This window comes from Salarias fasciatus, chromosome 15 (assembly GCF_902148845.1).
Source record: "Salarias fasciatus chromosome 15, fSalaFa1.1, whole genome shotgun sequence".
In the NCBI taxonomy this organism is placed as follows: Eukaryota; Metazoa; Chordata; class Actinopteri; order Blenniiformes; family Blenniidae; genus Salarias; species Salarias fasciatus.
Genome location: NC_043759.1, coordinates 26,140,982 through 26,154,691, shown reverse-complemented (window position 1 = coordinate 26,154,691; position 13,710 = coordinate 26,140,982). Strand labels below are relative to the sequence as shown.

The window sequence follows — 13,710 nt, the reverse complement described above, 5'->3', positions numbered from 1 at the left end:
GGGAAATACGATTTTTTTTTTTTTTTTTTTTTTTTTTAAAGGTTAAAGTTCCTGGTTTGAGTTAAACTGTTAGTGAGTTTCGCTTTTAATGTTATGAGAGCCGAATCCTGTAAGTTCATTTTAAAATACATTTATTCTGTAATTTTATTGTTTTTCTGGTCTGGTTGACCACTTTTCTGAGTCGAACAAAAATTTAATAACTGTTCAAAATGGCATTAAGGCAGAGCGGCTCCAGGTGTCTCCGGGCCGTCAGGACTGGACGGGCTGGTTCCCGTCAGCAGGTGCAGCCTGCGGGCCGCAGCGCTCCACGTCGGCGGCGTTGACGGTGTTTGCGGTGGCATCAGCCGGCGCCGGGCTGCTGACGGAGGAAACGGAGCGGCGGGCGCGGCCCGGAGCGCCGCCCTCCACCGGGACGTACCTCCTCATCAGGCACTTCCACAGCTGCTTCCACACGATGTAGAGCAGCTCGGCCAGGTTGAGGGCGGTGCACAGGACGGAGGTGACGCCCATGATGTAGAGGAACACCCTCTTCTCGGTGGCCTTGGAGATGAAGCAGTCCACCGTGTTGGGGCAGGGCTCCTGGCTGCAGCGCAGCATGATGGGAACGCCGAAGCCGTGGTACAGGAAGTGGAAGGCCAGCAGCGAGCCCACCTCGAAGGCCGTCTTGAAGAGCAGGCTGACCACGTAGGTGCAGAACAGGCCGCCGTCGATGCTGCCCTTGTCGCGGTACAGCCTGCGGCCGTGCTTGGCCTCGCGGTGCTCCCGGTACGCCACGTGCAGCGCCACCAGCAGCGAGGGCGTGGACACCATGATGAGCTGCAGCGCCCACAGGCGGATCTGCGAGATGGGGAAGAAGTGGTCGAAGCAGGCGTTCTCGCAGCCGGGCTGCTGCGTGTTGCACACGAAGTCCCTCTGCTCGTCCTTCCACACCTGCTCGGCCGCCGCCACGTACACCAGGATCCTGAAGAGGAAGACCACCGACAGCCACACGCGCCCCACCGCCGTGGAGTAGCGGTTGACCCCGCTCAGGACGTTCTCCAGGAAGCCCCAGTTCATCGTCCCGCCGGGGAACCGAGCGGCGCTCTGCTCACAACGGGGAGAACCACAGCCCGGCGCCTCACGGACAGCGGCCCTCTGAAAGCAGGAGCACAGAACGTCGTCATGTTCTCGAAAATCTGAGCAGGTTCCTGTTCGATCAGCGCTGAAGCTAAGCTGGTTTAGAGCAGAGCGCCAGAGGAAGCTGAGCAGCGAGGGAAGCGATTTGAATCTATTCAAACGAGCGCTGGACGCCATCCTGAGGCCATCAGAGCTTCACTCTGAGCAGAAAAGCCGTGGAGGAGTTTTAACAGTCCGCTTTAAAACACACACACACACACACACACACACACACACACACACACACACACCACAGCCAGCAGAGACACCACAGCTCCAGTTCATCAGACTCGGGAATTCATTTAACGTTGTATACATTCTGTAACTGAGATCAAACTGAATCTTCCATAAGTTTGATTTATTCTACAGTACATGCACTGAAATATCTTCATTATTTTGATATTCACAAGTTAAAATCATGAAAATCAAAAAGACAATATTGTAAAATAAGAACATAGCTTTTTCATTTATTTATCAAAATTTTAAACAAAGTTTGGACTAGCAAAACCTGGCAAAAAAAAAACTTTAAAAGCAAATGATATCAACGGGAGACTGGATTTATCATCAGAGTAAATTAAAAACGTGTGAACGCCAGATTGTTGAACTGGTGTTGATAGCATGTGTGAAGTGAAACAGTCTGGAATGATTCAGACTAAACACTAAACCTCTCAGTGATCCACAGCTGGATCTGCTCATGATACTGTACAGAAACAAGAAAAAATATTTTAAAATGTTTTCAATTCCTAATTTAATCTCAGAATTCTGAGGAGGAAAAACCTGAAGCCGTAATTCTAAGATCAAAGGCAAAAATTCTGAGAAACAGATTCAGATAATAATAATAATAACAATAATAAAGCAGCTCAGGCTCTTTATACGTCAACACCATGGAGTTCAGTTTTTCTACCCTGAAAAACTGAAATCCCAATTTGAAGTCAACTCAGGGAGGTGTTTCGTGCCTCGAAGGCCTTGAACTCTCCACCGTTCCTGAAGACCTCTGTGTGCGTGTGTGCGTGTGCGCGCGCGTGTGTGTGTGTGTGTGTGTGTGTGTGTGTGTGTGTGCGTGTGAGAGATGTGGGGTCTCACCTGGAGCCTCGTCCTCCAGCAGCAGGATCTTCACCGAACAAACTCCGCTCACTGTCCCTGCTCTACCCTGTAGGATGGGCGTGTGTGCGTGTGAGAGTGTGTGTGTGTACACAGCACGTCACCATGGAGCTGTCCAATGCAAATATCACCTGTCCTGTTGGTGGCGGCGCCGGGGGCGGAGGAGGAGGAGGAGGAGGAGGAGGATGAAGGCTCACCTGCCTCCTGCAGCAGCAGCTCATTGAACTTTGATGAGAGGATCCAGTTACAGTGTTGATGAATAACTCAGACGCTCCGTCCTCACCCGGCTGGTTTTTCTGCTCTCATCCTCCTGAACCGGGAGGAGGGAGAACCGGGAGGAGGAGAACCGGGAGGAGGAGAACGTCACTGCAGCGCTGCAGCAGGAACTCTGGTTCTGAAAGAGGAAGTCCGTTCACTTCCTCCTGCGTGTTCCTGCCATGTCGGTGATCCAGAACCACCTGCAGGCTGAATAAACAGAGGGGACTTCCTGCAGAACCAGACTCTGGTTCTCCTGGTTCTGTTTGGTCTGAGGGGACCGGCAGAGGGAGGAGAGGAGGACAGACCTGCTCCTCATCTAACCACAAACAACTCAACTCATTCACACCAGGATGTGTTTCCTTTGTCCGTATTCTGTAGTTCTGTAGACCACTGGCCTCAGTTAACATCATGCAGGGGATGTGTAGACCAGCAGCCCCGGCTCATGATGCTGCCGCCCCGTGCTTCGCTCTGACAGCCTGGAGTCTGGATCAGTGTGGTGCAGCTCAACATTTTCTTTTTTTAAGTAGCATGTTCATGTCATCTAATTTCATCTTCTAATGTTTTTCATGCTGGATCACATCCTCTCTTTTATTTTGTCCTACCTCATCTTCAGTCACTTCAGTTCAGGTCATTTTTTTCTTATTTCATGTTATATGTTGTCCCGTTTTCCCTCGCCTCACGTGGCATCAGAACGTGTCATGTTGCTCTGTTTCCTCTCATTTCATGATCTTCTCTTTAAAAAGACATAAAGCTTTTGATCACAGCAGATGGTGGTGACTCAGATATGTTCTGTTGTCTTTTATTTCTTTAAAACAATATTCCTGAAGAGTTTCTAAAGTATTTATGCACTGTTAAATTTGCAAATAAATGCTGCATTAATGAAAGACTAGGGAAAGGAAAGGCATCACTTTACGGAGGGAGAAATAAATCTTACTGAATGCTGCATTTCAGATGAATTAGATAAAAACTTCAACATCCACAGGCTGATATGGATATTTGATACTTACACTGTTACCCTGAAAAATTATATGAGATGGTTATTCAGAATAGGTTTCATATTTTATTTATTTATTTGTTGATCAACTCCATTAAAGAAAGTATGATTATTATTTATTTTTATGTATTTATTTTTGTCGTGCATTGATTTATTATGCAGAAGAGCCATTGCCTGTACGCTCATGTTATGGTTCTGTCCCACTGTTTGTGGCAGGCATCCTGAAGCATGCTGGGAATCCTCTGACAGGTCAGGTGTGTGCCTGTGCGGACAAACGTCTTTTAATTTACTGAATTCTCTGTCCTGTCAGAGACTTTCTGTCAGTAAATGATTTGGTGTCTGTTGTTCTTCCTCAGAATGTTCATGTGAAAACTCGGAACTCAGAAAAGGAAGTTTCCCAGACGGTGATTTCGAGAGTTCCTGATTTTAACGATTAGAATCTGTTCATCGACGCGTTGTCAATAAAGTTTTGTGTTAAAAAAAAAAGGTAAGAAATAAAACGTCTGCGTTAAAAAAGGTTTGTACAAAATAATCGAATCTCAAACACAATTAAATTGTTAAATATGAAAAAAACAATAATTTATTTTAAAAAAATTGTATTGTTTGTTTGTCCGTGAAGCGTAGTGTGACGTCATCAGACCGCGCCGCTCCACAGTGAAAACACGTGAGAAGAGTTTCCACCCGGGTTAGCTGGATACTCTCCTTGATTCATGGCGTTCAGAGGCTGATGTTGGGTTAAAGCGGAAACCTTCTTCGGGATGTCGCTGTTTCTGGTGAACAGGTTCGTTTCATTTCCCAGAATCCTACCGTGACCCGCGTGACGTGACGTTCCAGGCGATCAGCGGTGATCTGGGTCTGAAGGTTCTGGTTCTCAGGCTCATCTGCTCTCTGTTTATTGTTAAAGCTTAAACTTGGAGGATTCTCTGCACCTGCAGTGGATTTTCTTCTTTAACGGAACCTCCGGATTATTTGATTATTTGCTCTAAATTGGCAGAATCTGTCGATTTGTCATCGTTCATACAGTTTTATTACAGTAAAGTTTACTGAAAATGAAACCTTGTAAAATCAGCAGCTTCAACTTTCACCTTAAATTAATAATTCACATCAAACGGTTTGATACTTTATTGTAATTGATAAATGATCTCCAATATTCTGGGTTAATTACAAACAGCTGTACTTTCCTCGGTCTAGTTTTGATAAGTGATTATTGGATTGTATACAATCTCAATGAACGTTTTAGTTTGTATACTTGTGTGTATGTTTATGTTTCCAAACAGACTCTACAGATCTGTGAAAGGCAAAGTTCAGAGTTAAACTAAAGAAATACATCTGATCAAAACCAGAACAGCAGCCTTCAAAGTATTGATCCTCTTGAACATTTTATCAAATTAAAACCTCAAATGTAAACATGTTTTATTGGGTTTTCTGTGACAGACCAACACAGCCTGCAGTGGAAGGAAAATAATGTGTTTTTAAGCTTCGGTAAAGTTGATTGTAGTGTAGTATAGTTACATTATAGTTACAGTATTGTTGAATTTCAGTGGTGTAAGTCAGCAGCTGAGGTTTTGTTTCTATTCCTGAACCTTGAATCTGTAGTGACGGCGCCACCTTGAGTTAGGGTTAGAAGTCCATATCAACAGGAGCCTGAACTCATTTCGTTCAGTTGAATTTGACCTCAGGAGAAATAAAAATGATTGAGAACCAGAAATATTCACTTTTAATTAAATGTTTGGTTTTAAGATGAATACGAACAATTTCAGATGAATCAAAATAAGTGCTGGAAGATGTTTTCATGTCCGTTAGGCCGTTAAAACGTGAACCCAAGCTGACATGAAGGACCTGACAGGATTTGATAAAAGGACTTAAAAACACTCGAGTAAACAAACTTGTTGTGTTTGTGTTGATCCGTCTTCTCAGGTATCTGGGAGACGAGGAGGATGAGCTGCCGTCCAGAGAGTCTCGCTCTCAGGCGCTTCTCACCAAACTGCAGCAGAAGGCCAAAGAGAAGCGGCGGAAGCAGGACGACGGGCAGAAGACCGAAGACGACCCAGACGACGAGGGACCTGGACGACTCGGCAAGAGGAAGGCCGAAGATTCCTGTGAGGACCAGCCTGAGCAGCAGCAGCAGCAGAAGAAGAAGAAGAAGAAGGAGAAGAAAGGTGGAAAACAGAGTCTGGCAGGTATCGAGAACCGGTTTGGAGCTCAGAGCAGAACGTTGACTCTCTCAGTTCTCACTGGTCTGGAGGAAACATGCTGTAGGACCTCCAGGGTTCAGATCAGGGCTCCTGGAGCCTGCTGGTGTTCAACTGGACTGATGCTGAGTCCTGTCTCAGTGCTTCTTCTTCTGCTGGAGGATTAACTCAGCTGTGTTTGGTTCGAGGTTCAGCTGAAGCTGCTCCAGGTCCTGATGTGAGCGTCAGAGAGGAAGAGGAGGAGGAGGAGGAGGAGGAGGAGGAGGAGGAGGAGGAAGACTCAGCAGGACAGGAGGGTTCAGCAGACCGTCCTGCTGACACTGGGTTCACGGTCCTGGGAGGGTTTGAGAGCAAGCCGGTCCAGAAGGTACTGCTGTCAGAAGCTTCTGTCATTCAGCCGCCTGCCGTTCGGCCCCCGTCCACTGGGTGGCGCTGTCGGCCAGGCGGCGAGCGCTCCAGAGCTTCACGAGGCGCCGTCTCCCCAGGTGCTCAGGGTTCTCCCCCAGTGGCTCGCCCAGCCGGACGCCATCCACAGAGACATCAAGAGCCACCTGGTCCCGGTCAGCGCCGTCCCCGGACTGTGTCCCGGTCTGCTGAAGGTCCTGCAGAAGAACCGGGTCCAGCACTTCTTCTCAGGTGACCACGCGGTTCCCAGACGGCGGGAGATTTGAGTTCCACTCCTCGGTTTGACTCCTCGGTTTGCTGTTCAGTGCAGGCGGAGGTGATCCCCGCCATCCTGCAGGGCGCCCAGCAGGGGGTCCTGCTGGGCCGCGGCGGCTACAAGCCCAGAGACATCTGTGTGTCTGCGCCGACAGGAAGCGGGAAGACGCTGTCCTTCGTGATCCCGGTCATCCAGGTGAGAATCCCTGCCGGCTGTCGGTGTCTTTGGGCAGAAGTGAAGATTAAAACGCAGACGTCCCCCGCCAGGTCCTGATGCAGCGGGTGGTGTGTGAGGTCCGGGCTCTGGCCGTGTTGCCCACCAAAGAGCTGGCCCAGCAGGTAGGAACCTCCCAGAGCGGCGCGTTGTGGCGCCGAGGGGCCGCCGCCGCCGCACTGACGGCGTTTCCTCTGCAGGTCTTCAGAGTCTTCACGTCCTACGCCGAGGGAACGTCTCTCCGAGTGGCGGTTCTGTCTGGACAGAAGTCCTTCGCCGCGGAGCAGGCGGCGCTCAGCGAGAAGAGGTGCTCAGCATCCGCCTCCACGACGGCCTGAAGGAGCTTCTGGCTTCACTGAGCTGCTGCTGCTTCCTGCAGGGGGGGCGTGAGCCGCAGCGCGGCGGACATCGTGGTGGCGACCCCCGGACGCCTGGTGGACCACATCAACAAGAACCCCGGCTTCAGCCTGGAGCAGCTGCGCTTCCTGGTGAGTGGAGAGGGGAGGGCGGAGGGAGCGGCGGCGAGACGCTCAGCCGCCGCGCGTCTCCGCAGATCATCGACGAGGCCGACAGGATGATCGACGGCATGCACCAGTCCTGGCTCGGCCAGGTGGAGAAGGCGGCGTACGGGAAGGGCGGCGGGCCGGGCGCCATCTTCAGGAGGACGGAGCCGGCGTGCGTCACGGCGGCCAGGTGAGTCGGGGGTGGAGGCCGAGCGGCGGCGTCTCGGGGCTGGAAGTAACGGAGCCCCCCCTGCTGGCGGCTCCTGCAGCCTGTCCCCGCCTCAGATGCCTCTGCAGAAGCTGCTGTTCTCCGCCACGCTCACTCAGAACCCCGAGAAGCTGCAGCAGCTGGGCCTCCACCAGCCCCGCCTCTTCAGCTCCGCCCACCAGCCGGCCAGCGGCGCCGCGGCGGGAGACGCCCAGAAGCAGGAGCGCTACGACTTCCCCCAGGGCCTGACGGTGGGCGGCGCCAGAGACAAGTCCAGACTCCAACACAGATTGGAAAACTGTTGTTTTTTTAAGCATAAATACTAACGTGTGTGTGTGTGTGTGTGTGTGTGTGTGTGTGTGTGTGTGTGTGTGTGTGTGTGTGTGTGTGTGTGTGTGTGTGTGTGTGTGTGTGTGTGTGTGTGTGTGTGTGTGTGTGTGTGTGTGTGTGTGTGCAGGAGTACTACGTGCCGTGCACCCTCAGTAAGAAGCCCCTCCTCATCCTCCACCTCATCCTCCGTCTGAAGCTCCGCCCCATCCTTTGCTTCACCAACTCCAGAGAGGCGGCCCACAGGTGGGGAGGCGTCCACCCCGATGCTGTCCGTCCGTCCGTCTGTCCGTCCGTCTGTTGTCCTTCCGTCCGCCCGTCCGTCGGTCTGTCGTCCTTCCTCTGCGACGCCGCTGCCTCTCTTCCAGGCTCTTCCTGCTGGTGCAGCTCTTCGGCGGCGTTCAGGCAGCAGAGTTCTCCTCGCGCCTCTCCCCCGCTGAGAGGAAGAAGGCGCTGAAGGAGTTCGAACAGGGGACCATCCAGCTGTGAGTCCGGCTCCGTCAGAGTGTCTGGTAGCGCTGAGTGTGTCGGTCTGACCGCGGTTTCCTCTGGAAGGCTGATCAGCACCGACGCGGCGGCCCGGGGCATCGACATCGCCGGGGTCAAGTGCGTGGTCAACTACGACGCCCCGCAGTACATCCGGACCTACATCCACAGGTGGGCTCTCCGCCGAGCGCACGCCGCCGCCGGGCGCTCCGGGTGGAGTAACCGCTCTGCTCCTCTGCTCAGGATCGGCAGGACGGCCCGGGCGGGGAACGTGGGCATGGCCTTCACCTTCCTGCTGAGCGTACAGGTGCAGCTCTCACAGTGGGGCGGTGGGCGACGGTTCGGCCTGGCAGTACGAGCTGTTTGCTTCCTCTGGCAGGAGAGAAGCTTCCTGCAGATGGTGGAGGAGGCGGGAAGCCCCGGCGTCCAGAAGCAGGTGATCAAACCCGGGAGCCTGCGGAGCATGGAGCAGCGCTACGAGCAGACGCTGCAGCGGCTGGCCGCCGCCGTCAAGGTACCGGCTCGCCGCGAGGAGCCGCCCAACGGCCGGACCGCACCGCGCTCAGTGTCGCCTCCCTTCACAGGACGAGAGGGGGGCCAAGTGACCCTGCTGGAGCTGGCAGAGGGAGCGGACCGCCGTGGACCGCCGTGGACCGCCATGGACCGCTGTGGCACGCCGTGGACCGCCGTGGACCGCCGTGGACCGCTGTGGCACGCTGTGGACCGCCGTAGACCGCAAATGTTCTGAGATTGAAGCTCTGTGACCAGAACCAGGACGAAACCTCAAGGATTAAAACTATTGGAGCAACAGCAGGAGACGAGTTTTCAAACACATATTCTTCAAACCCCACTCTTTAAAAAAAAGAATGCTGGCCACGCAAAATCCCAAGATGGCGGCCTCAAAACTCAAGATGTCTGGCTCTCCTGAGTCTCTAGGAGAACCTAAATGCTGTATCTCAAAAACCATAATAGATACTGACATGTACTCGGTACCAAGATATCCACAACACCCAACTTCAATACATTTATGTGGCTGAAAACCAATGCACTTCAAATTATTAAGGAAAAACAACTTTTTGGGTAGACATCTTGGAGTTCTGCGTGTCCAGTGTGATTTTTGAAAGGAGTGTGGTTTGAAGAGTATGTACAGGATTTCATGCCTGTATCAAAATGTGAAGGATTATTTCGTTATCGGCTCCACTGAAATGTTTTCTGACTGATATTTTTCATCACATGAGGAATGCGACTGAGGAAGATTTCGTTTAAAATTAGATTTTGATTTGTATTGAATAAAACAGGATGAAAGGTAAGATAATGTAATAACTGATTCAAAAATTAAAAGAGTGGCTGTGTGATGAGCTGGTTGTTACATTAGGATTATGACGTTATGAAAACCTCCAGCTGTTTGAGAACAGCTGCTCAGATCCTGCTGGGAGTCAGAGAACATGACCTCTGACCCCGGGACTCCTTCACGCCTCTCATCAGTGTGTTTAAAGAAACGTCCCTCCAGCACTGAAACACCTCCAATCAGAAAACCCCAAACCAGAACACCTGAGACCAGAACCTCGTCCAGAACCAGGGACCGGTTCTCCTGCGCTGCTGCACCACGTCTGTGAGAAGACCCATCAGGACCTCAGGACCCAGACAGGGTCTTTCCCTTACAAAGAGGTTTACAAGCTGACTTTACAAGACTGTTTTTAAAAACTGTTTGTTTCTTCTTTTGATCTTGTGTCTTTCACACTTTTTTTTATTTAAAGTGTTTTATAAATAAAATGTGTTTTGAACTGCAGGTGATCACTGGTGTCTTCACTCATTCACTCTGATGTCCTGTATGTGAGGGCCTGAGTGGGCACCCGACACCAAGGGGGGAAGTTTGTGGGTTTCTCACATAAGATAAGTTTCTTTGGGACTTTAAATGTGCAGAGATTGAGCACAAAAGCATTTTGAGTCTCTCAGCCTCCTTTGAATGAGGCCAAACCGAATCAGGCCTTGCTGAACCAAAAACCCAGCTTTCACTCAGTCCAACAGGATGTACATAAAAAGAAAATAATCACATTATTTCAAACATATACATACAGTGTGCTATTTTCACCCAGCAACAACAACATAACCTTTATTGAATATCATTCTGATACATTTTCATCGGTGGATCCTAAAATCAGAAGTGATTATTGACTTGTGTGCCCTTCCACAGCTCAGCTTGGTTCCTGGAGGACTGAGGCTGCTCCTCCTGCTCCAGCAGGAGTGTTTGGCGTTGTTGCTGCTTGTTATTAAGGGAATATTGATAGTTTTGGGTTCATGAGAAGTATTCGAATGGCTGATAATCTTCCATACTCATTATCTTTTGAAAGTAATCAGACAGATACATCATGACCAAACAGTTTGAGAGTGTGCAAGTGCTGCGATTCACAGCTGTGTTTAACTTGTCTACCAGATGGATCAGTCACTATCTGACCATCATTTAATGGTGCGTTCACACCGGACGCGTCGCAAGCGTCGTGAGCGGCGCTTTTCTATGCAAAGTCTATGGTGGATGAGCGTCGTGGAGCGGCAGGCGGCGGGGCGGCGCGTCAGGAGTTGCTTTTCGAGCGTTGGGAAAACTGAACTTTTGACGCGCTGCCGCTGGGCGTCAACCAATCAGAGACGATCCCTCCGGTGCTACGTCACTACGAGTGATCCAAGCACCGATGCGGGCCGGCCAGCCAGTGTTGCTAACTTGACGACTTTCTTGCTAAATCTGGCGACTTTCCAAAGCCTCTTGGCGACGTTTTTTTGTCAAAAGCAACTAGCGACAAATCTAGCGACCTTCTCTGGTGCTCTGGAGACGTGACAGGACGTCTCGTTGCTGTCGTCAACGAGCAGCGGGTGCTGCGTGAGCCCCTCCCCCATCCCAAAGCGCTCACAAGCGGTCAGTCTCAGCAGCGCTCCCCGCTGCAGTCAGAGCAGAGAGGAGCAGACCAGCCAATAGCGACTTTTCCGACGACGACGCGGTCTAGCTTTATTTAACAAATAAAGCCGAGCCGCTCTCCTGATGCGATAGTCAAGAGCATCGCAAGCTTTGTGACCACCTGGTGTCAAGTGTCGTGCTTGAAGCGTCACAAGCGTCAGCTTCGAGGCATCCCAAGCGTCGACGACGTCCGCGACGCGTCCGGTGTGAACGCACCATAAGAGGGTCTTCACTGAATTTCAACACAGTTATCAGAGCTGCCCAGGACCCAGGACTGGACCAGGGGCCTTTATATCTTCAGTCTGTTCGCTCTCCCAATGAGCATTTCAGCCCCAATCAAGCAGCTGCTGCAATTGCATGATACCATGTGAGCAGAAAGATCCAGATTTTCTACAAAGGGCGGCTCTCACACAAGTATCAATGAAGGGTGTTTTCAAGTTGTTTCTATTACTAAGGGACATTTCTCTTTCTCGAGATTAGAAGAGCTGGGTGCTGTCCTTCAGCTTGGTTGGTAGAGTGGAGGACTGTACTATACAGTGTTGAAATACATAGGTTGCTGGCTCAAAGGAGATCTTTTCAGTCACTGCATGTTGTATCAGTTAGAGAAGCCTGGATTCGGTTGTCTGAATCGCTCTTGGTAACTGTGTTCCACATCTGACATATGGCGAAAGGAAGTGGTTGTACGGCCGTGTTTGGGCTTCCTTTCAAGGTGTGACTTGTTCTCTTCAGTTACTGGCAGGTCCCTCCACTTCAAGGAGACAGTTACCTTTGTCACGAAAACATTAAACTTACCCCAACCAAGTCAATGAAAGGTCTTCAGAAGTAGTTGAAGCCCCAAGCGTAAGTCCACTGTAAGCCAAGCTTTTCATTGGAAAGAGGACTTTTCAGAAAACTGAGCATGTGGGCTTTAGAGTTGTGGTGCAGAGTTGTTGAGGGTTTGAGTCAAAGGATAAGTCGTTGTCCAAAGTGATTCTGGGAAAAGTCAAGAGGAAGCTTGACTTAGTCCAATGTAGGCCAGTCTGATCCTGTCTCAAACCTTCATGCTGTCAGTTCCTCTGGGAATGTCTTTTTTCTCTCATCTAGAAAAGCCGTTGGAAAAATGTTGACAGCTCAGTGGGTGGAGCGGGCCTCGAGGACCAGGGTTGAGATGCCCTGGTGTAAATGACAGGACTCCCCTCAGAACTATGGTCACAAGAATATATTTCATTTTTTTTGCATTTTTTTTTTTTTAACACATGAGTTTTGCTCCACTGCTGCTGTCAGACAGGTTCTTATCTGTAAAGGCTCACAGGCTCACTAAAGCTGATGGAGTCTCCTTCAGCAAGGCCATGGCTTTGGAGGTCACGTGGGCTGCTGTGGTGTGTTTGAATTCCCAGGACTGAGAGACGGACTCAGACTCTCTGGATGGTCCCGGGGCCAGGATCTGATCCTCCAGCCTCAGGAACCCCAGGCCTGTCCACGGCTGCTCTTCTCTTGTGTGTGATGGACATGAGGTGGTGCTGACGGTGTAATGTGGAGTTTGATCCGGTGTCTCCGTGTGTTTGTTCAAGTTTCTATTTTTATCTCTTGATCTGCTGCTCGTGCGTCCGTAGACATATAAGTTTGTGCCGTTTCCATATCGGGTATGCTTTGTTTATTTCATTGATTTGTGTCTGCTGCTGCAGACTGTGGTGTTCTCAGTTTAGAAAAGGCACCTTGTTGGTTTTTTTGTCCAGAAGGTTTTTCAGTTTTGATTGTGCACTTTTTCAGTTTAAAATAGTAATAAAAAAAGAACATGTTAAAATCCAGAAGAGACCGCAGCTGTTTAATGTTATTTCGTACATTTAGCAATAAATATAGAATAGAAGACTTTATTAATCTCACAGTGGAGAAACTTACAGGTGTATATAGGCTCATAGAACACACAGCGGGGTGCAAAGGTAATGAATGGTGAATTAACAAGTAATAGTGCAAATCATACTAGGGTTGATGATAGAAGCTAAAGACAATGAAGATCTAACAGGAAATATATAATATATACAATATATTCAATGCAATATGCAACACAGTACGATATATGATATGTATGTTTTAGCAGAGTGAACGGATGATAAAGTGTCGCTGAATTTCTTCGGGGGTGGGGGGGTGCAGGATACTATAATGTCCAGGATTATTGCACATATTCTACATAGTAGAATTGTACAGCCTGACAGCGGTGGGGATGAGAGACCTGTGGTATCACTCCTTCCTGCACTGAGGGTCTCAGTCGCCTCTGAAGGAGCTGCTGAGCTGCTCTACCGTCCGCTGCAGTGGCTGAGAGCTGCTGTCCATGATGATGATGATGCTTGAATGATAACTGTCTCACTGTAGGCCTCAAATACAAACTGATCAAACCGATCATGAGTTATTATCTTGCTACTGTAGGTGTAATGCAGTAGCCTAATGTGTTTTACTAGTCTGTAATAGGTATAACTGTGGTAAAATGCTGTTATATATGCGTTTCTGACCCCCCAAAAACCCAATTTTTTTTTTTTAACTGCCTGCAAGAGGCGTCCCTTATTTCAATCTCTGGGAGTTGGCAACCCTAATGACACTGCTGCTGCTGCTGCTAACCCCATGCTAACCCAAGCCTGAGCCCAAATGCAGCCAGGAGGGAGACGAGCCGCTCTGTTAAAACAAGCAACGC

At 49.9% G+C, this 13,710-nt stretch overlaps 2 protein-coding genes across 2 annotated transcripts; one reads left to right on the top strand and one right to left on the bottom strand.

Annotated features, from left to right (window-relative positions):
• gjb7 (gap junction protein beta 7) lies at positions 1-2,549 on the bottom strand. Its single transcript, XM_030109982.1, has 2 exons — positions 2,239-2,549; positions 1-1,134 (listed from the first exon to the last, which is right to left on the bottom strand). Exon 2 carries the CDS (start codon positions 1,054-1,056, stop codon positions 250-252), a length of 807 nt encoding a protein of 268 aa, XP_029965842.1. The 5' UTR covers positions 1,057-1,134; positions 2,239-2,549; the 3' UTR covers positions 1-249.
• A 1,419-nt stretch (positions 2,550-3,968) lies between these two features.
• Positions 3,969-9,887, top strand: ddx51 (DEAD (Asp-Glu-Ala-Asp) box polypeptide 51). Its single transcript, XM_030109997.1, has 17 exons — positions 3,969-3,995; positions 4,133-4,289; positions 5,426-5,688; positions 5,931-6,067; positions 6,186-6,336; positions 6,411-6,556; positions 6,628-6,699; positions 6,775-6,881; positions 6,954-7,062; positions 7,128-7,267; positions 7,347-7,536; positions 7,743-7,858; positions 7,981-8,097; positions 8,168-8,269; positions 8,342-8,405; positions 8,478-8,612; positions 8,683-9,887. Exons 2-17 carry the CDS (start codon positions 4,267-4,269, stop codon positions 8,701-8,703), a joined length of 1,893 nt encoding a protein of 630 aa, XP_029965857.1. The 5' UTR covers positions 3,969-3,995; positions 4,133-4,266; the 3' UTR covers positions 8,704-9,887.
• Positions 9,888-13,710: the final 3,823 nt, after the last annotated feature.

Excerpts from the sequence above, each read along its gene's own strand:
- gjb7 (XM_030109982.1), bottom strand. The coding sequence starts at position 1,056 with ATGAACTGGGGCTTCCTGGAGAACGTCCTGAGCGGGGTCAACCGCTAC.
- ddx51 (XM_030109997.1), top strand. The coding sequence starts at position 4,267 with ATGTCGCTGTTTCTGGTGAACAG. Across the intron at positions 4,290-5,425 it reads TCGCTGTTTCTGGTGAACAG|GTATCTGGGAGACGAGGAGG; the intron begins GTTCGTTTCATT and ends CCGTCTTCTCAG. Across the intron at positions 8,613-8,682 it reads GGCTGGCCGCCGCCGTCAAG|GACGAGAGGGGGGCCAAGTG; the intron begins GTACCGGCTCGC and ends CTCCCTTCACAG.